General features: G+C 32.6%; 3 protein-coding genes across 3 annotated transcripts in view; 1 reads left to right on the forward strand and 2 right to left on the reverse strand.

The window, feature by feature from the left end:
- Positions 1 to 23,679, reverse strand: part of LOC132699254 (calbindin-32) — a 369,234-nt gene that overhangs the window by 331,757 nt on the left and 13,798 nt on the right. The window contains exon 2 of the mRNA XM_060665886.1: positions 13,366 to 13,395. The gene's annotated coding sequence lies outside the window, so the exon portion shown is untranslated. The remainder of the gene's footprint in view (positions 1 to 13,365; positions 13,396 to 23,679) is intronic.
- Positions 420 to 4,129, reverse strand: LOC132708041 (uncharacterized). The gene is made up of 2 exons (XM_060680142.1): positions 3,980 to 4,129; positions 420 to 847 (listed from the first exon to the last, which is right to left on the reverse strand). Exons 1-2 carry the CDS (start codon positions 4,025 to 4,027, stop codon positions 482 to 484), a joined length of 414 nt encoding a protein of 137 aa, XP_060536125.1. The 5' UTR covers positions 4,028 to 4,129; the 3' UTR covers positions 420 to 481.
- On the forward strand, positions 6,302 to 7,087 carry LOC132708142 (uncharacterized). The gene has a single exon (XM_060680277.1). The coding sequence runs from the start codon at positions 6,302 to 6,304 to the stop codon at positions 7,085 to 7,087; it is 786 nt and encodes a 261-aa protein (XP_060536260.1).

The following is a 23,679-nucleotide window of genomic DNA, read 5'->3' on the forward strand; positions in this document are numbered from 1 at the left end:
TAAGTAATTATGATCAGATTAGCTAGAAATTAAGCACAGAAGATCAATCAACGTTGTCCAATTCGATTTATGGATTAGTTTCACAAAATTTGGTGGTACGAATTGTACCCCACCGAACGTTATTTTTACGATAAAACATATTCGTGAGCAAATTACACTCACAATTTTACCTATCTACACAATTAACCTTGACCTTAAAATGCATTGGGTAGTGTTAAGGTTTACTGCTCAAGAAGTGGATCATAAATTTGCATTGTAACAAAACCAACTAAAATATTCACTGTTATTTGCTTCCTCGGTTAATATGAAATTGTATTCTATATGTGTACTTTTTATCGCAATTTACCTGTTTAACCCGTTTCACCAGAAACGTATCATGTTAATCCTCATGATACGTTGGGTTCCTTTAGATACAAAAGTCAAAAATTATGAAATTTTAATGAAAGCTAATTGTTTACACGCTTTAAGGTATGAAATACAATTATGCGTAGTACTCTAGAGTACAGAAATAGAAGAGTCCGGCGGTTTCTGCAAGATCGTCCGACTCGTTAGCGATGCCTCCGCAAGCGGTGACGATCTGGGTGGCAACTTCTGGCTTGCTGAACAAAGTCTTCAATTTGTCGGCGGCGACGGATACAATGATGTCGCCGTTATCGTTAAATAAGCCCAGGTTCTCGTACATGCACGCCATGTGGTCGTCGAAGTTGGCAGGGATGTCTACCTGAGACACCGGCAATTTCTCGTACTCCAACTGCTCGAACACGGTCATGTTTTGGATGCGGAGTTTCTCATCAGCTTGGCATTGTTCGTGCACTTTAAAGTACTCCGCACTGTACGTGGGTGCTGCCTAGAACGTTCAAATACCAAGGATAAAAAAGGGGGAAGATCGAAACGAAGAGACAGCGAGAGTTTGGTTATATCAATACGATTTGCGATGGCATAGTCGATCATAAATCCAATATAGAAGGTGCTTCAGTATTTTACCTACTGCCACTACTTACTACTTACGCCTCCGTGTTGTACACCAGACAGAGATAGCAGCAATTAGTGAATAGTTAGAGTAGTTTCCACTACAAAACAAGGTTGGATTTTTGGAAAACTGCTACCAAAATTCGAAAGGTATTCTTTAGTTATTATGAATAATACATGATATAAAAGAAATTAGCAAGTGGCTGCGCAGCAAGCGGATTAATTCTCCAGAAAATGTTCAAAAATGTGAGTTGTTAAAAATTGTCAAAAATTACAAAAGAAACTAAACAATGAAATGGGTCATCAAGTTTTAAGGTTTCCTCTTTACCATTGGACATTTAATGCCATAGATTTGATGTGGGATCAGTGCAAAATACTTTTTTATAAAAATATCATAGGTGGGGCAAGGCAGGATGATATTGCAGTATCTGTTTGGAAGGCAGCTGTCCAGACAGTTACCAAAGAAAATTGGATCATATAATAGGAACATATTGAGAGAAAGAGAATAAACTGATATAATCGTATCACCACTTGTTATTAAAGAAGACGAAGGATTATTTTCTGGTAGTAGCAGGTTTAATTTTGGCTGTGTCATGGTAATTACAAACTTGATATGGTATACTTGTGTGATATATAACACCCTGATCTATTATAACGTAGAAAATACATAAATCTTTCTCTAAGCATATGGGTACTAATTAAATTAATAAATGACAAGTAAAACAGTCTTGCAGACATTTAGGGCGGAACAACATCTATTGAAGTATAAATGGAAGGAAGATGAAACAATCTATTTCATTCTATCTGGCATTTTAATGGCGACTATGCCAGAGCCCCCAAAAATATCACCGGACATTCAGTGATTGCTTTTAATCACCCGCTAACGATTGGATATTAATTATGAAATTGACTTAAGTCACAAGAACGTGACTCTCAAAAAATTCTAGTTATCTTGTTTCTTCCAACAGCCGTCTTCTGAGATACAGAATACGATTGTACTACTATTAGGGTCTTGAACGCCGTTAAAGTTATGAAACCGGTTAAATAGAGGCGCATTTTGATGCGTACTTTAAACCGTTTCAAAATAGAGAAATATCCGAAAATAACGAAAATCTGCAATTTTGTTGAATTTTTACCAGGCCTCGATTAAAAAATTTGCTCTCTCATTGCATCAACTTAGTTTCCTTAAATACAGACCTGCATTTTTCACATTAAATTATTATTTTCCAACTAAATAAATTCAGATTTATAGAAAAAGTAAGGTGGTTTAGAAACAAAAGGATTTATGTTCAGCAGTTTTTGCATAATTATTAATTAATTCAAAATTCTTAAAGGATACCTTCATAAAGGAAGGGTCTTTAATAATCCATCATCCTCCAGGTGTGTTAATATATTCATACAGGGGAATAAATTCTAAATACTATTTACAAATCTCCTGGATCCCTCTCTGACATTTCGCCAATCATCCTATCGGCTTCTTCAAAGTTTAACTGAAACCGTTTCAGTATAATTTAAGCCCAGAAGAAACCAACAGGATGATTGGCGGAACGTCAGCAAACCTGATTTATAAATATATATTTATAACCGATGCAGAAGGAATGCAGAAGATTACAGTAGCTCCAGCAATTATCTCACAAGTGATATCCGATTTCATCTGGCCTGAATACCAGCGTGAATATGTGAATCCGGCAAGCTACCAATACCATAGACATCCGGGCAATAATTCACAAAACTATGCACACTAACGATACACTTAACAGATATGCCGATCAAATTTTTAAATCAAAAGAAACCCATTTTCAACTTTATTGAAATTGTTGTTAATTATTAATGGGACAGTAATTGTTTACTGTTGTATGTTTTTGTAGACTTTGTACTAAAACATACGTTTTGAAATGTGGAAAAACGGGATATGTTACTTTTTTATTACAATTCACTCCGAAATTCTCGAACTGCTAGTGAACGGTACCAAAATCAATATCCTCGTGAGTAGAGAAGTAGAGTAGACATTTATTCACTAATACCAATATAACAATAGAGATAGATTATAAAAAACATTTGTTGTCAGTACATATTTTAAATATTTTTTGTTTTTCTACGTCGTAGGAAGCATGTTATAGTAAGTTTGCCAGGAATGAAAAGGTGATCTCTGATAGTAATAGTTATAAAAAAAAAATACTGGAAGTTATTTTTATTAATTAATTAGTAGTTTAAGTAAATTAATACCTGGCAGGGTTAAAAAAATTTTTGATTTGAATGTTAAGATAGAAATTTTCTCTTCGAAGTATTAGTTACATCATTTTGGTCTATTTTGACACTTAACCCGTCTAAAGTATCGAGCTCAATACTAAACGCATCAGAATAAAAATTATCAACTTTTACCACAAGTACAACCGGATCGAAATTTTTTTGCTAAAAATACAAATGAGCTCAATTTACTTCGAGAAATCAGAACTGTTCCTGATCGGTTATGCTTATTGCAAAACGTGTTTTTTTGCTACATTTCTTTTTTGTGTAATTTTGCACTTTATTGGGTCGTTATTGTTTAGATAATCATTAAGTGTGATTTTTCAAAATGACAAATAAAAAACTCTGTATTTCAAAAAATGAACTTGATGATGGGCACACAAAATCGAAAAGACATACTTGAATCTTAATAATATCAATTTGTAGGAAAGACAAAGTTGCAGTGGGAAAGTGTCATTTCTCTTTTTCCGGATATCTCTGAAACTAATCAGAATTAAGCGCCAAAATACACTGCCGAGATCCCAATAGGGCCCCTAGAATGCGGGACAACCTGTATAATAGAAGAGGCCAGGCATCCAGAATATTCGATAGTAGTATTACAGTAACTTTTCAAAGAAGCTTCCACAGGCTACTGTAATGCTTTTCACAAATTTTGATTCAACAAAACAGAAAGATTACAATGTCCCTTGATTTCCATTGGTGAAATTGGTATATTCATATCAATTACGACTTTTTAAAAACCATGCATAAAAATTATACTTACCAAAGTGTAAGCCGCGAGGGCCACAACTACAACGATTACCGATTTCATTTTTCTGATAGTTGGTATAATTGGATACTCTCGAGGTAACTTGGTGACAATATTGCGAACTATTCTGCCCGCGGCTGTATATATAGTACCGAAAACGATTAGATTTCGCAAGTGCGGTTACTGTCACGTGATTATTATGCACGTATATGCATCCTGATTAGTAAAGTGCAAGTTGCACGAAACGGATAGACCATAATATGCCACTCGACCTTATTTTTCTAAGATATGATTCTAATCGCATCCGAAAATGGCAAACTCGACCCAGAAATTGCAAAAAATAAACTTCTCATCTGTACAAACACGGAGACTCTGAAATTAAAGCAAATGTCTCTGAAAACTGGATTACTTTGGCATAATTTATCTTCTAGCTGGCCCTGAAAGTTCCGCCTTGTGTAATTCATTTTTGTTTAACAATTCAACAAACATTTATTGACGGTGCAAATTTTGGAAGAGTATTTTGCGGCAAGTAAATGAAAAAACATATTAATTATCTTATCTAGATGCCAAAGTAATTCAGTTTTCAGAGAAACTTACTTTTACATCAGAAACCAAATCATGTGGATATAGGAACATGATATATCATTCAGGGCGTTCTATTTTTTTAAAAAATACACTTTTCACCATTTTTGTAACTCGTAGGCAAATTAGTTTTGCTAAACCCTGTATAACGCGGAACAAATTTCGACATTAAGAAATTCTGTTCAACACGTCCCTAAGCTATGTCTAAAATTATAATTTTCTACTGGCTCCAATGTCGTAGTAATAAAAATTTAGAGATAATAATAAAGAAATATATACAAATATATATAAATAAATATATAAATATAAAAATTATAAGGAAACAATCATCTTCTAGAAAACCGCCGAACGAGGCGTACTAACGTATTATTCAAAAACAATGATGATGCTATGTTTTCGGTAACGCCACAGCATTAAATATACTTTTGATCGATAGAGCATCGTCGCTTATAAAACTAACCAAATTTTCATAACAATCCAATGTAACATTAGCAGTAAACGTCCAACCTCCAAGATACTACCAACCATGAAACACCCTGTATTTTAATCTTGAAAATATGTTGACTGATATAAAATTCTTTTCTGCCTATACGTTGCTAGCCCATTACATAGATAAATATGTACTACACATAAAAAATAGCAAAGTTGTATTAATAATTTTGAACCTTAAATATTTACTTTCAAAAACAACACAAAACAAAACAGAGCTAGAATAAGAAAGGTCTCTTTGGATACAATTAGGCTTTCTGCTTGGTACATTATACAGGAAACTTTGTAGAAAACATTTGATATTAATTATGCCTCTTATAAGTATTTCATAACGATTTTGGTCTTTTACATTTACAAGAGTTAGTTGTACATCTATTAGTGACAATAATAAAAATAATAATAATAATAACTTTGAACGTTAGAGTTTCCAGAGTAACCCAGTTAAATTTTGTATATTGAGGAGCGACATGATCAAACCGATGCATAACAAAACCGTATAAAGCTGTTTGGAGAATTTTCGGGACTTTCTTTGTCTTCACGAAGAAGAGCGGGTCAGTATAACACGCTGCACTATGTCATTGTAGCTAACATAATGGTGTCACGTAGTTTCAACTGCACTGGGCGGGTAAGAATATTTTTGAACAGGTCTTTAGTTTATAATAACTGTGTTGAACTATATAAGAGACCTGAGGTCTAAATCTATTTTTTTATATAAAATACAAAAATTTCTACGCCAAGTACAGAGATTCAATATAACTTTATTAATATATACTGCAATACAATATTTATATCATTTAAAGCAACATCGTTGGTATTGCCAAACAAACAGCTGCTATTGACCGTGATTAAGATTAAGTATGTGCTCAATGGACATATCACTTTTAACCTATAAATCACGATTTCTTTGATGCGAGTTGAGATAGTGGCAGAGGTGAAAAGCCTGAACGATAATGGGCCAAGAACAGTACCCTGGGGAACCCCTAGAAGAACTTTCTCCAAGATCTCAGAAAGAAACCCAAAGAGACCTATAGGCTTAAAGTGAGAAAACTCACTAGGATCACTGCCTACTGCTATAACACTAGCCAACTTAAAGTCACCAGGAAACTTGCGGGAGAAGATACTGTAATTAATAATGTAAGTGATATAACCTAATGGATAAGGTGTTATTAAAGGAATATTTTGACAATCGAGTCCATCAACTAATTAAGTATTATCTGCGTTCCTTTTCTTTTCTTCTTAATAATAATAATAATAATAACAATAATAATGGGGGCCCACATCAGAGCCGTAACAGAAAAGGCCAACAAGGCCTTCAACAACATCAGTCGCCTTCTACCAAAAGTGAATGGGCCTCGTGAAAGCACCAGGAGGATATTATGCTCAGTAGTGACTTCAATACTACTATATGGCGCCTCAATATGGGAGCAATCAGTTGAAAAGAAAGTCTATAAAAGGATTCTGAGTAGTGTTCAAAGGAGGGTAGCCATAAGAGTCTCCGAAGCATACAGAACAACTTCCAATAAGGCACTTATGGTGATAGCTAGGATCCCACCTATTAATCTCCTAGTTAAGTGCAGAGCCCGTATAGAGAAAGATGGACCAGACGCTAAAACGGAAGCACAAAACACGGTGATGTTATGCTGGCAAGAGGAATGGGACACAGATGATGGTAGAGCGGAATGGAGTAAAAAGCTAATTCCAAATATAAGACCCTGGTGTGAGAGACGACACGGTGAAGTAGATTTCTTTCTTACACAAATGCTCACCGGGCGCGGGTGCTTTGAAGCCTACTTCAAACGTTTCAATCTGGCCGAAACCGAGGAGTGCCTTTATTGCATAAACGTGGATACGGTTGAACACACTCTATTTTTCTGTCCAAGATGGAACATGCAGCGGAATATAGCAGAGCAAATACTCGGTCACATAAGCCCAGACAACCTAGTAGAAAAAATGTTAGAGTCACCGACAAATTGGGACCACGTCTGCAAAATGGCAAAGCAAATACTTTCTGCCAAGAGGATAGAACGGCCAAATCTTATACAAGCTCGCTGAACGTTAGTCAATAGGAGACCGAAAGATCATAGGGAAGATCATAGGGCGCGAGAGAACATCACGCGCGTCCGGACGACACTCCATCTGAAGTAATGCTGACGCAGTTCCAGATGGAGGGCACACTGTTTTGTCGTCAAGAGAGGAAGTGTGAGTACGCTCACACTGGGTTTACACGGTCGGCTGTTGCCAACCCGTCGTCGCCAAGATAATAATAATAATAAAATAATAATAATATAATAATAATAATAACAATGATAAAAATAATAATATTAATAATAAAAATAAAAATAATGTTTATTTCCATTTACTTTTAACAAAAGTATCGGATAATGTCAAAACAATACATTGGAACACTAAAATACAAACTTTAAAAACAAATACGAACAAACATACATCAACAAAAGAAAAGAAAAAAAATACACAAAGAATGTATCACACTGAGAGATCAGCATTACTACAAAGTATTCATCGATAGAATAAAAAAAATTCTTATTCAAAATGAGTTTTAATTTTTGCTTAAATAAATGGACAGGCAATACTGTCTGACGGACAAAGACAACTTATTGGCTTACTTTGGCTAACTTATGACTTGGTACCTGCAAATTAAGATTAGCTCTGAAATTGTAATCTCCATGAATTCTGGTCATGCAATAATTAGATTACTCTTTATGTAAAAAACTTCACTAACTTTGGAGGAGTTTCCCCAGCATATAAGATAAGCCAGATTAAATATATCCGGAATAATGCAATAGTAAAAGCTGAAGATCCACATTCGACCGCAGTCGCCAAATAACAAAAGTATGCACAGCAATTTTGTTTAACACTTAGTCAATTTGGCCTGTACAGGACAAATTACTGTCTATGAACAAATGCAAATACTTGACAACGTTAGCAATAGCGATTTATCCTGCGAAAATATCATCTCAGTCTTTGTCCCGGTCAAATAAATACCGTTACGCTCACAATATGGGGTCATACCACTTACTGCCCTAGTGGCCAAGACTCATAGACTCATATAAGGAAACATAATTGTCTGGGAAATAATCAGATATATCATTAATAAATATTATAAATACTAGAGGCCCCAGTATGCTTCCCCGTGAGACACCGCTCGTAAGTTCTTTGGATGAGGATCTAATTTCGATCGAATTTTCTTGAAAAATTTAAATAATTTTTATTTGTGTACGTTTTTCTATATTATTTCACTTTTTTCATTTTTATATGTTGGAAGAGGTTAAACTTTGGCAATGACTGTTTATTTAACTAATAATAACCAGTTATTTCCAGGTCAGTAGGAGCAGATGTTCGACTCCTATGTGATGGCGATTAATTATTTTTACAAAACCGTCGTACTAACACTTCGCGTTATTAGTTAATTCCTTCCAAACATAATAGCGAAGAATTCGCGTAGTACTCGTGGAAATATTTACGGGCGTCATTCGTCGGCGAATAAAAACTGGTCGAAAAAATAATCAAGAGGTAGGAGGAAATCGTTTATTCAAAAATTCGACGCAAGGTTTCTCTTTTTTTTTAATATAATCTCGAATAAATCCGGGTCCGTTTGTTTGGAAAACGTTCCGCGAGCGTATTTACGCGTTTAGATTTATTTCGCGTATCGCCGATTTAAAACTTATTTACGAATAAATACGGAATAATTCGCCTCTATATATATATATATATATATATATATATAAATACCAACGGCTGCGTCCGATCGTAAACTTTATTAGTCTGTATACATCGCGAGCAGGAAAACGCGCAGTATTATACGGGCAGCAAACACCGCAAAGATTTATTCTTAATTATTTTTTTCGGCCGGATTTCTCCTGGGAAAATGAGAACATAATTTCGTATGTTTCGAAGAAGCCTCAAGCATAGCCCAGAGTCGAAGAATAATAATAATGAGACAACTTAACCCATATTGTCCCAAGCATGAAAAAAAAAATACTTTTTTGCTCTGAAATTATTTATATACACATTTCAAAAAAAAACTCGAAAAATACAAAAAATACTGGTGCGTAAACGAACCAGGGAGAAAAACGTTAAATAATGTTTTGGGGCACATAACATGTAACATATAATTTATACATAAACATACAAAAGAAAATTCAGATTCGACAGAAAACAACAAAAATTAGATTGTATTCCAAATAGAACCTGATTTGATACAAAAAAACGCATAATATTTTATGGTGCGGAAATCTTTTGTTCGTTGACAGTACTATACTATTTCCATGCATTCACTAGTAAACTATCCAGTGAGTTACAAAATAAAGGCCACCACCGTTTCTTTCCAAATAGCTGGCACCTGCAATTAGCAATCCCGTTGTCATGTAAATCAGCCCCACCCATAACATCTTTCCGTTCTTTTCTATTATAGTGTTTTACATTTCGGACAGGATCTACACTAGAAACTTTACTTGCCACAGTTACAACTGAATTTTCGTGGCAACGGGCAATTGAAATTTTTGATTCAGATTCATATGCTGAAAGATTGGATCCGCGGTCTTTTTCTCCAAATGACTTACAGTTTTCCATTGGAAATTTATTTGTTCTATTTTCCCGGATAGTACCGGTGGCAAAATAACCATTAGTTTTTAAATTTGCAAATAGTTTGAATGATATCTACAACAGAAAGTAGACTCATGACAACGTCACCGCCAAGACCAAGGTCAGAATGAGGGTTATTTTGAGCACCACCATATGGAAGTGAATAAAATAGGTACCCATCAGATGAACAAAGACACCAAAGCTTGAAGCCAAACCGAATTAGCTTACCCTTATAAACATTTTGCAGCAATGGCGGCCAAAGTAAGGTACCATTTGTTCATCTATGTATAAGTTGAACGAAAATACGCCAAACTGAAGTTTTTTTTTGTTTATTACATCAAAGAAAGAATTATTGTCAGATAAGTGCCAGTATAAACCATTTGAAATATCTTAAGTTATTTAATTTACGCTGTAGATCTTTAATTTTGATTAGTTGTCAAAAGTAGACCATTATTAAAACAATTTCAAACATAGATATGGTTGTTATCAAGGCAGACTTGACTAAGTTTTGCTTTATCAATTGGAATCTATTGCCGCTCATACATTTTTTTATAAGATCAATTCCTTTGTCCTCGTCAGTAGACCAATAATTCTATATTTGTGGCAATGAATGATAACCCGAGAACAATAAAATGAATCCAAAATTTAAAATCATTAATTATGCCATTCATATATTAAATTGTATTTATTTTCGTTTTCTGTCATTCCCGCAAAAATGCGCTATTTTTGGTATATAAATTAAAAACATATATACCCTTTCTATTTAAAATAAGACGGTTTGGTAGCTTAAGAAAAAAACAAAAATATGGCAACGTCGCATACGTCATTATCGGATCCAGCCTAATTAGAAATGCCGGTGTACTAAAATACATAAAATTAAGTCTAATAATTTCTTTGCGTGATGCTTGACTAGACCTGTAATAGTTTGAGGAGATCTTTAGTTGTCCTCCGGAACAGTTGATAAAATGTACCCCCGGTATAATTGCACATTTTGATTTTTTCATTGGAGCTAAGTTGATTTGCAATACAGATAGATAATGAGGGGTATTAAAAAAAAAAAGATTTGATAGAGGAACACCGACCAAATTTTCAGGTCATCTACATATCTACATCTAGTCTGCCATCCACAATGACTCACCCTGTACAGTTAATTGTGGGAGTGCCCTTGCGTGATTGCAGGTGCTTTATTTATACCATTTTCGGCCTGGATTTTGTTTCTTTTTGTAATGGTGAAATCATATTTTAAATAGAATAATTGATAACGGAAAAAAATTGAATGAGGATAAAACTCACTCTTTAGTGTTTTCAACAAATGTAACTATTTCGGAAGGAAGATCTGCGAAGTGTGGTCCTGGAGGGTAGGCTCTCTTCGAAGTGGTCTATTGCGTATTTAGTAAAGCGTCTCTCAATTGTTAACTATTTGTTATGCCGATTGAAAAAATTAATATCGGAAAGGAATACCTAGTCTCTAGTTACTATGATTTTTTTCATTCAATTTTGTCATATGCTGTTATACTGTGGGGAAATTACATAAAAAATTTTCGTACGCAAAAAGGAGTGATCAGAATTATATCCAATGCAGGATATATCGGTATACATGTATCACACGGTATTAAAAATTCTTGTCAAAAAACATGTTTTAAGTTCACTCAGACAATCATAAATACCCCACTTCCTCCTCAAATTTGAGTCGAACTAGGAAGTTTAAGCACACTAAAATCATGAAAAATTACTAAGTTTATACAACCTAATTTTAAAATTAAAATTATTTTTTTTTTTGAGTACTGTTTTTACTCTGTAGAGGAGTACAAACAGAAGATTAAAGATATTACCTGATTACCCGATTCTTGATAGTGGTCACTGTTTGATTGTGTTTGGAACCTTCCATTTTTTTCATTCCTGTTTGTTTTTTTAACAATTAACAACGCGACAATTCAGGGGGCGGAGCCACCTCCCCCCACGCACCAGCAGCACCGTTACCATCTCCGGCGCAGAGTATAAATACCGCACGCACCGCCGAGAACCTCCCAGTGTTCGAAGTGTTTTCGGAGCGCGAGCATTGAAGATGCCAAGTGAGATTTTGGCGAAACGTATGCAGGATTCCAGTCGGATGCAGGATTTGCAGGATTCCAGTCGGAGTTCGGAGTTCAACGAGCGAACGGATGATATCCCGGAATATAGTGTCATCATATATATATATATATATATATATATATATATATATATATATATATATATATATATATATATATATATATATATATATATATATATATATATATATATATATATATATATATATATATATATATATATATATATATATATATATATATATATATATATATATATATATATATATATATATATATATATATATATATATATATATATATATATATATATATATATATATATATATATATATATATATATATATATATATATATATATATATATATATATATATATATATATATATATATATATATATATATATATATATATATATATATATATATATATATATATATATATATATATATATATAGAAATTCAAAGAGAAGAAGAGATTTTCAACATGAAATTTAATCAAAATGTGTCTGATTCTATTTCACGGTACAATGATGTTAAAAAAAAATGTTAAGTCCATTGTTAAGTTACAATGAAGTTGAAAACCATTATAGAAGATTCAATTCAATTAAAATGAATGAAATAATCTTATCGGAAAGTCTTGAGTTTCAAATTACGTTGTCTATAAAAATTTTCAAGTTTGAAGATTTATTTTTTAAATAATACATATCTGTATCTCTATTTTATAGTTGTCTGGGTAATTTTTTCTAATGTGTTTTGTATTTCCTGCTTAATTAATTAAAATGGTTAAAAAGTTGTTTAAAAAACATAAATTGAGTTTTGAGGCTCCCGAGTATACTAGAAGCCTACTACCAAAATAACCCAAAAATGAAAAACTGAACACTCAAAATGTTAATTCAACCAGTTCCGTATTATCTATTTTTAATCCAAGAATCGTTCATTTAGAAAGAGTAAGACTGGGTAACAGAGAATTTCTAATAATTGTGGTTTTAATTATCAGTGACTATAAACTTTTGGTCTGCCTTCGAAACACTTCTATTACCGACGTCCTGTAGAATTCATTGTGTTTTATACTCACAATAGCCTCGAGAATGTACTTGAGAGAAATTTGAACGTCATCGACTACTTGAAGTGAGTCTATTTGAAAAACAGGATTTTAAAATATAATATTGTTTTGCTTGATATTATTGTACTTTGAATTTGGGAAATATCGTGAAGTTATTTTGTTTCAAATGTGAATGTGGAATTATCAGTGTTTTCGTCACATTTTAATACTTTGATTAGATTTATGTTGTTCCGCGTAATGACTATTACTATGGTCCTCCAGAACATTGAGTATCCGATCCTCCGTCCAATTGCGGAAGAGCTGTTGCCTATTTGTCCCTTGCGCAGTTTTAATGAGTTTTCCATTTTTACTGTTTCTAAATTCGTTTAAACGTATTATTTATATGCAATAGGTGGGGAGGGTTATCAATTTCGAAGGCAAATGAAAAAAAATTGTATCTAATAATAAATTATTATCACCCACGGGTAGTTAAGATTGAATATTTGATTATTTCCCGACATTGTAAATAATACTTTAACTAGTCGAGAATATATACGCAAAATTATTTTGTTGAAAATAAAACACTTACCGGATACCGTTGCCTGTCAAATGAGCTCACCTGAAACAAGTAAAAATTGTAAATTAACATATGATGTGCCGATTATGCAGCTTTAGCTGTAAAAAATCCGAAATACCTTACAAAATGCTATCAATCAACACATATTGGCATACAAATCACACGTCGTTAGGTAGATTATGATAAATATTTGCTATATTCGCTATTGAGAGGTGATATTTAAGATACTCCGTCAATACCAGCAGAAAAATAGATATATTATTAACAATACAACGATAGAGTGTGTCACAAAAGTTAGGGACCTTGGAGTCATCTTTGATAGTAAACTGACCTTTTTGGATCAGCTGGAGGATATTGTTAACAAGGGCATGAGAGGTCTGGGTTTTATTACCCGTAATAGTACACTGCTCTCATCCGACTGTTTTAAAACCCTTTATTGCTCCTTAGTTAGTATGCATGCATGTATGGAGTATGCATCAGTAGCGTGGTCTCCACGTTACAGATGTCAAATTGATAGATTGGAGACTGTTCAGAGGGCATTTCTGAGGCCCCTAGCATATAGAGCGGGTTTAAATATCTACAACAATTTTCACATTAATTATTTTCTGGTATGTGAGCCCTTTGGGATAGCTAGTCTGGAAATTAGAAGAACCCACTCCGATATCTTGACGTTTTATAAAATTTTGAACGGTGTATATAACTGTTCGGCTCTCCTCCAGTCCATTGATTTTAACATCTATCAAAGACGTCAGAGCTCCCCAATGTTTTGTATTCCATTTCATCACGCCAACTATTCTCCTTTCACTCGAACCTTGAGGTTATTTAACAGTTGCTCTCTTGATCCCTTTGCTGGCGGTCTTCGACTATTTAAGACAAAATTAAAACAGGTGGTTAATTGTAGTTGTGTGATATTGTTTGTTTATTGTTTCTTACTGTTTTTTTTGTTTCTATATGTTTTATATGGTTATTTAAAAAACTTGTTATTTAAGTTGTTGTTTTGTCATGTTGCTATTTATATTTATATTATATTTATATTGTTACTTTTTCTTTGTAATTTGGCTCAGCCGTTGAAATGAATAAATATAGCAGTAAGTGACTATTTTAACAATATCATTTTTATAAGTCACATCACAGACTTGCAATTTTATTTGAATTCACACATAGCAGAGCTCCGTGACTTAGATAAGTGAACTGGAGAACTGGAAGCTTCTTTAGTCTTACTTTCGCTTTGGTACATATATACCTGCTGGTATTAAAATTGATATATCGAGTTCTGGGTTAGGGGCCGGGTATCTCGTATATGTTTTATCTAGGATAGAGAAAAAAATAGGAACATTGATTTTCACAAACATTGGATGAAGAATTTCCTTAAAACTTAGATGCTGCAGAGATAGATAAGACAAGGAAGATCAAATCATTTTGGGATCATCAACGTAGAAAACGTAGTATCTAAATTTAACATTTGCTACACAGGGCCAAACGTATAAAATAAAATAAATAACAATGAAAAAACAATTTCTGAATTGTATATATTGAAGATCAAACCCAATTAAAGAGGTTTGCCGTTTAGTCGATATTGATTTTAAATAATTTTAAATTATTCCTATTCATGTGTTTCGCGTCTTTTAATGATATTTGTGTTATAATTTTTTGTGAACATTATCGAGGAATATATGTAAAGACAAGGAAAATTTACATTGTATTTTTCAAACTATTCTTTACAATATTCTGAGCTCTTATACTGCCCATTAATCTCATGGCATTTTTTTGTTGAATAACAATTCGCAATTGTTCTGTTCCGCTTCTTCCTTGATGTTTAACATTATTTTTTCACCAACAATACACGTGCTCATTTAAGTTATTACAAATCGAATATGGCTGTACTTAAACACTGATGCCATTCAGCTTTTCAAAATTTAGTCATAATAATTCAAAAAATTTAGCCTAGTAATCGCTGAGATTAACGATCAAAATAAATAAGAACTAAAAGTTCAGGCCCGTTTCTTTATCAAATTTGTTTGATAAAGACACGGCGAAACAATTGTCATGTAAAAATATATAATTTCATGAAAATCTGAACTTTTAGTAATGTATACAAAAACCGGAACCACCAATAACTCTCCTTAAGAACTATTTTTTCAACATTCAACAACAACAACAACAACAAATTCACCATTTATTTAATTATGTTATCTATTTAGGGGATACTGTTGTGGATTTATGTAAATTCTGTCACAAAGAGCACAAATAAAAATATAAATGATAGGATTTCCCTTTGGAAATAAAATAAAATAAAATAAAGGTCATGGGTTCATTTTGAAATTGCCAAAAGGCAACAGAGATGAAACCCCAAAAGTTTTATACATAAATGCTTATAATTTTTTTTCTATCGCTTATACCTAAAAACGTATGTGCTTCTTTGCTAATTAATGCTTATCTGTCTCGCCAAGATATTTACCATTTTTTATCTCTAATTCTATTATTCCCTTCATAACCACCTCACATGGTTCCCTAAAGATGTCTGTTACCGATAGACTTTTGGATCGACTTTACATTTTTTACTATACTTTTTTTTCTTTGCCTTCTCTATTTATAAGATTTACATTGGACTCGCTTTTAAAATTCAATATTATATTTGTTTCATAAGGAGAATAAATAAAGAAATTAATTATAGTATTATATCTTGGAGTTAAGGAATAAAGTTCTACTAAATGAACACAAAATATACAATGTGTTCCGTTTTGGGAAAGTTTATGCGAAGGGGTTTATTATGACATGCCTAAAGGCCACGGAGATGAAACCTCAAAAGTTTATATATATATATATATATATATATATATATATATATATATATATATATATATATATATATATATATATATATATATATATATATATATATATATATATATATATATATATATATATATACATAAACTACTTATTTTTTCTATTCCTTTTAATATCTAATAACGTATGTACTTTTTTCTAACGTTTTACTGTCTCGCAGAGTTATTTTCAACTTTTTTACTCTAGTTCTATTATTCACTTGAGAACCAAGTCACTATAGTATACAATATTCAATTTTTTTTGCAAACAAAGTTTTTGGAAGCTTCATTTTAATACAGTGGTTAAATTTTGTTTATTCTTAAAAGGACACTGTTTTGGACTTATGGAGTTTGTGTGGAAAAATCATAAATAAATAAATGATATTATTACGTTTTAGATATAGGGAAAGAAAGCTTTGTTTTGACATTGCCAAAAGGCAACAGAGTTGAAAGTCCAAAAGTTTTATATATAAAAGTTTATAAACTACTTTTTCTCTATCATTGGCACCTAATACTTGTGTTCTTACTGCCTAGCTGAGATATTTAAAACTATTTTTCTTTGATATTATTATTCCCGTCAGAACCATTCTTTAAAGAAGGCTCTTACCGGTAGACTTTTGGATCGACTTTACTTTTTTTAAAATACTATTTTATGTTTTTTTTTATACTAAATTCAATTTCTTTATAAATAACGTTTTCTCTAGCTATATTTTAATACAGTAGTTAAATTTTGTTTATTCTATTGTGGACGTATGCAGTATCTGTGGGAAAGAGCATAAATAAATAAATGATATTATTGCGCTTTAGATATAAGAAGAAAAGTCACGTGACGAGGTTTGTTTTGACATTGCCAAAAGGCAACAGAATTGAAACAACATTTTTTTTATAAAAGTATATAAACTACCTTTTGTCTGTCACTCGTACCTAATAGCTTATATACAGGGTGGCCCGGTTAAGAGGGGCCTATACCTTATTTCGAAATCTACTGGGGTTACAAAAAAAATTGAATTGAATGAATTGAAATGACCCTTATTTTTTTATTTTCCTAAGCGTCACTTTACTACATACAAGGTGGTAAAACAAAATTACATTTTTTTGAATAGACGACCCTACAATTTATTGCATTTTTGGATAGTTCTTTCAAGGACAAATTCAACGATCTATATAACAATTCAGGTTATGTTTAAACCATCATTGCTGGGTTGCTTATTAACTTTTTAAACTTTTGTCCATGTATTATTTTTACGAACAGAATGCTTTTCTGTAGGTGATGATCAATATTTTTCAATTTAATTATTTTACTTGTAAATAATATGAAATTATTAGTGTTAATTTTTTGTAATCCTTTGACGTTGACATTTAAACGTAGAAATGAGTAATTTGCGAAATTTGGCAACATGGTGCAAAGCGTAATATTCTGTTTTTTATATGACTTTTTAAGAATGCTCTAAAACGGTTGTGAACAAGTTGATAAAGAGCTATACCCAGTTTTTAATTTTATCTGCCAATTAAGCCAGAACGATAAGTCAGAGACCCGTAATGTGCTATATAATTGAAATTGCTATTAAAGTGGCTATTATATTAATAATATACAGGGTGTCTCATTTAAGAAAATTGAGAAAAGTATCATTTTGCGGAATGTTTCAACACAGTGTATTTTAAGAAAATATTTTAAATTTGATCATTGCCTAAAGAAAAGCATTATTTTTGTAAAAATAATAGATGAAAAAAAGTTTAAAAAGTTAGCAACCTGCCCAGCAGTGATGCTTTAAACATAATCCGAATTCTGAAGATGATCGCTAATAAGTTCAAAACGGTGCATCAACAAAGACCCATACTCATATATATCGTTGAATTTGTCTATGAAAGGACTATCCAAAAATGTAACGTTGTTTTAACACACTCTATATAAAAAAGTGACTATAAGGAAAATAAAAAAAAAGTCGTTTTAAACTATTGTATTTTACATTTTTTTGTAACCACCGTAGGTCCCGAGATAAGGTATAACCCCCTCCTAAACGCTCTACCCTGTACTTACTGCCTCGCTGAGATATTTACCACTTCTTTCTCTCCGTCTTTCCGTCAGAACCATCCCACGTGGTTCCTTAAAGAATGCTCTTACCGTTGGGCTTTTGGATTGATTTCACATTTTTTAAAATATTGTGTTTTCACTGTCTGATCGCATTACACTAAAATTTTATGTCCTGACCTTGTAAAATAGTAGTCAAATTTTGTATATTTTTAAAAGGATTATGTTGTTATATTATTTTTGTCACAACGAGCATAAATAAACAGATTATAGTATTATATTTTTTGATATAAGAAGGAAAAGTTCTATTAAATGGACACACAATATGCAGTGGGTTCCGTTTATGAAATATCGTTTGCAGGGATTTTCCGTTTGTTTATTTTGAGATGTTTATGAGCTACTTTTTTGTTTTACATCCCTAGGTACGTTGTACTTATTTTGATAATGTTTGACTACCTCGTTGAGATATTTACAACCCTATTTCTTTATCTTGAGACTGTTTTTATAAACAATCTTTAAGTCCCTGAAGGTATCCGAAACCTTCAAAAATCCTTCCCTGCGTTTTTCCATATGGCGGCGGTATTCTAAAGTACGGCTCTCCTAGCTTATCTATCTATTGCGAAATCAATATCCAACGAAACTGTTTAAAATTAAACCTGATGTAGACGAAAATTTCACACCACTTACAATTGCGATTGCGTTTATCAAACGTCTTTCGATGTACGGAAACGTTCTGTTTTCGGCAATATTTTTTATTCTTACCGAGGTCGAACGGTAAACTTTCGACAAGCAACTACATCAGATCTCTATCCGCTTAACAATATTTCTGTTTACATAATTTCGGATGAAAACAAATCGATACCAATCTACGTGGTTTCGGACAATGTAGACGAGATCCGTTTTGCGTTAACCGCCGTCCCAGAAATCTGATGTTGACAGAAGCAGTTTCCCGAGACCCAACGCCTTGGTTCTACAGTTCCATTAATTAACTCATTAATTAGTCTAACGTTTTGTTCCAAACAAACAGCGAGCAGCCAATCGAATGCGGTCATTACAAGCAAAGAGAAATAAAAGTGGCTGTTTCAATATTATGCGGTGTATGTGGCGCCCCCAGTGGCGACTGGAATTATTACGCACCATGGCGGGGTGTCTAAAAGAAGAATGAAAGATTACGGGCATTACGAGGGCTGCACGGTGGTCCCGTCTTGTGCAACATGCAGTCATGAAATTCTCGCGCTAATGGGATATTTTAAATATATGTGTGTGCGTGTGTGTGTGTTATTTTGGCATATGATTCTCCGTCCAAAATGTTTTGGCGTATGAGGCCTTTGTGTCCATAGGGCAAGGATATCATTTTAAGTGTACCACTTATAATGGATTTAAATTTGATTAAATGCGTTATTTAGTTGCAATAAGTGGAGGTACACTAATATAGAAGAAAATTGTTTAAAAATCTGTATCTAATAAATAAATTGTCAGCACTCAGATCTAATTGCGATTAAACATTGACTACAACAAATTTATGAATTTTATGATGATTGTCTTTCTGAGTCTTTCTAAATCTTTCCTAAAAAAACGAGAGGACGATTTATTTTTGAAAAGAATTTCAGATTCATTTAAAATCAGATTTTTGATTTTAAGAAAAATGGCTCATAATTTTTTTTTGGTTAGTTTGCAGTAAATTGAAAATATAAGGGCCGGGTCTAAAGTAGATGACGATACCATGTTCTTTTTTACCATTTTTTAAAATCCATTTTCGAATTCTGTGTCAAATTTCAGCCATAAAAATTTAAATTTCTCTTGGACATGGAGACAGAACGAGAACCCAAAAAAAAAGCTTGCAATTTTTTCCATATAATTACAAGATCGACAGTCAGTAAAATTGAGAGAAATTTTATATAAAGAGGGCACGTCAAAGAAATTATTTTATTAGGTGCTGAAAATGCCCAACATTAACTTGACACTCTAATCGGTTTAAAAGCACTTCTCACACTAGGACATTTTCATTAATTTGCCGTATGTCTAAATTTTGTAGTTGTCGCTTGTACATTTCTGGTTATAAATATCCTCCCAGGAAAAATCCAGTATCGTTTGGTTTTCCTTTGATGTGAAATTTCGTTCTTGCGTTAGGTTAGGTGTGTCTTATCAAAAAATGATTATATTTTTAGTTGTGAACGAGAGAGATACCATGTTGGCGACAATTAGATAACCTCAGTAACATGCTTTGTTTTTTTAATATAATGGATGTTGGAACCACAACATCTATCCATCAGGCTGAATTGGATTTTGGAAAGAATCTGCAAGAGCAGGAATTAATTGAAAATGTAAATATCAGTCTATAGCAAGATTTTACGAAAGCATCGAAACAAATCAAAACTTCATCACTAAAGAGTATTCTGACGATAAAATAATAGATTTAAGTTGCACATTTTCACCATTTTTAGTTGTGAACGAAACGGATACCATGTTGACGAAAATTAGGTTACCTCAGTAAAATGCTTTGTTTTTTCAATATAATGGATGTTGGAACCACAACATCTATCTATCAGGCTGAATTTGTTTTTGAAAAGAATATGCGAGAGTATCAATTAAGTTGTATTGAAAATGTAAATGTCAGACTCCAGTAAGATTTACATCTATGAAATAAGGTCCAGTAATTTTGTTATTCTAAATCTCAGCCCAAACATTTTTTGTAGATGTTTTATTTGTTGATTTACCAAAGCATTTAAACAAATCGTAGCTCCATCACCAAAGAGTATCTGACAATGAAAAAATAGATTTAAGTGGCACATTTCTATCAGTTTCACAAAACTGTTGTCTCAAGACGGAATTATTTTCGTTCAGCTCTTAGTAATCTTTTGGCGATGAAACTATTCCTCTTTTAATACACGCAAAGCTGCTGGTTGCTTAACATCGTAACTTGCAGATACTTCGGAATTATGAGTCAAATTTGACACATAATTTGGAAATGGATTTGGATTTGGTGCACACAATAACGAAGTTATACTCCAGTCACTGCAGTTGTGTGTATAGTGACGTTATCAAAATGATTCGTATATCTTAGCTATATGGCTACCATAAATAACTATTTGAAAAATGACAAAGAAAATTCTGATAAAATGCACTAGATAAAGATGTCATCGTATGACGTAACTGTGCAATTGCTCTGACTGGATTTTATAACCTTTCTAGTTAACTACATAGTTAATAATAGGTGTAAACTGACTATTGATTGACAACTTTTGAAAATCCTTTCTTGCATTTAAATTTGTAGAACAGTTTTATGAAATACTCACCGAAAATTCTCTGATTAATAAATATTTAATTGACAAGTCGAATCTAACCCATTTTATCCCAAGCATAAAAAGAAACTTTTTTGCTCTATAATTATTTACTTTGTTGCACTTGGGAATACATTACATGTGTCAAAAAAAAAATAAAAAATCGAAACATACTAAAAAATACTTGTGCGTGTAACATATAATTTATACACAAATATAGAAACGAAAGTTCAAATTCGACAGAAAAGAGGTAAAAGTAAATTGTTTTCCAAATAGATCCTGAGTTGATACAAAAAAACGCATATTATTTTATAATGCGTGAGCGCACCCCTGGTAACACCCGGTTTCATTTTTGGTGGTATTTTACAAAGCATGAAGTATGTAAATACACATTACACTTATTACCACCGTAAATTCTGTGACTGTGGCAGATTCTACATAAACAATCATGAGGTGACCTTGATATCGTAAGATCAATTCCTTTGTCTTCATCAGTAGACCAGTAATGCTAAATATGTGACAATGAACGAGACGAGAACAATAAAATGCCTACGAAATTTAAAAGTTCATTTTTTGACAACGAGAATTCATGGCGGTTATTGTCTTGAGGCATATTTTACCGAAAATTTTAAAATCAAATCAATCACTTCGTCATGAAAAAATATAAAAAATATTTCAAGCGGAGTTTTTCCAGAAAGCCCATTTTTTAGTTCCTCACATGATCCAAATTCATCAGATATAGGTGTGTGAGTGTACTCAATCTGACCTTTCTTCCATTTGACAGTAGAAGCATCATTCTGATGAGTCCCATTCAGGTTCACTAGTTAAGATGAATTACAGGACTGTTGAAGGACAGCTGTATCACTCGGTGTATGTAACTCGAGTTCTCTTGTAGATTTTGTTATCGCGTTCTTCGTCAGTCGTGTTATTTTTAGCATAAATTTACAAGTAATGGAATCCAAATAACACTTACGACTCCATAGTTGCCTCTAATTCCTTTTGAGCCAAATAACTCGAAAATGCCATACTTTACGAACTGTAACGTGCACTGCAAAAGGCACAAACTAATACTAAAGAACACGCTAATTGTTGGATGTTTATTCTACATGCGCTGACTTGTCTACACTTGCAATAACAGAGTTTTGTTTCACAGAAAAAAACCAGTGGTGCACTCACGAACCAGTAAATATTTTCATAAAATAAAGCATAATCAATATAGTATTTGCAATGTATGTTTTCTGCGATGTAATCTACATGCTACAGACTTACAAAAATGGCAATAAAAATCAAAAATATTTTTCTAAACTATTTTGGATTTGCTTGAAAATGTGATACAAAATTATGTACAGCTTTTGTTAACTTTTGAAGTCATATATAATATGATTTTATGTCCTTTGATAGTGATAATAATAAAATTTCTAAATGGATGTTCAAAAATGTTTCCTGGATATGACAAAAAAAATCATAGAATAGGTGGTGTATTGACGTACCACTGGGATAAAATGGGTTAAATAAAGTTCAAACTTGCAGACCTCACGCCATTTTCAATTAAGGTTATTTTTGCCATGTAATTGGCCACTATGCGACATAGTAGTAATTTTTGTTTGTTTTCCGCGATTACAGAGAAAACGAGTAAACAATTTTGCTGGATTCTGCTTATTTTTCGGTCAATTACAATTGTTATAAGGACATTCGTGTTACGCTAAGAAATGGCTGGCTCCCCTACATTAATGATATATTGATCGTCGGTATGTAATTTACTTAGAAAAAATTAATCTATTATAATATCAAATCAATATCCAATCGAATAAGCTTTACCTTGCCATAGTCTATCTACATCACATCTATCGGAATTTCCCTCATTTTTCAAGTGTTACCTCGAACGTGTTTTAAGTCTCCGCCTTATGACTGGCTCGTAATTCTCGAAAGACGTTCTAAAACGTAAGCTAAAATCGATTCGGGTTCGTCTTCTTCACTTTGCAATTAAACGCTGCTCAAGTGGAAATTGATTTCTTCGCTAAGACCCGGAAATCGCTTATTAATGAAAAATCATCGGGTGATTTAATATCGAATGCCGTTTGTAATAAATCGTCATTAAATACAGAATCGATTTGTTTCGTCCCGTTTTAATTTCATGTTTGTAAAATACATTATAACAAATTTTAGTTGTTGGCTTATATTAACGCAA

This window comes from Cylas formicarius, unplaced genomic scaffold (genome assembly GCF_029955315.1).
Source record: "Cylas formicarius isolate icCylForm1 unplaced genomic scaffold, icCylForm1.1 PGA_scaffold_10__41_contigs__length_53128322, whole genome shotgun sequence".
Lineage (NCBI taxonomy): Eukaryota > Metazoa > Arthropoda > Insecta > Coleoptera > Brentidae > Cylas > Cylas formicarius.

Coding starts and splice junctions, on each gene's coding strand:
- LOC132708041 (XM_060680142.1), bottom strand. CDS start 4,027: ATGAAATCGGTAATCGTTGTAGTTGTGGCCCTCGCGGCTTACACTTTG. Junction 848..3,979: donor CCCTCGCGGCTTACACTTTG/GTAAGTATAATT, acceptor TGAACGTTCTAG/GCAGCACCCACGTACAGTGC.
- LOC132708142 (XM_060680277.1), top strand. CDS start 6,302: ATGGGGGCCCACATCAGAGCCGTAACAGAAAAGGCCAACAAGGCCTTC.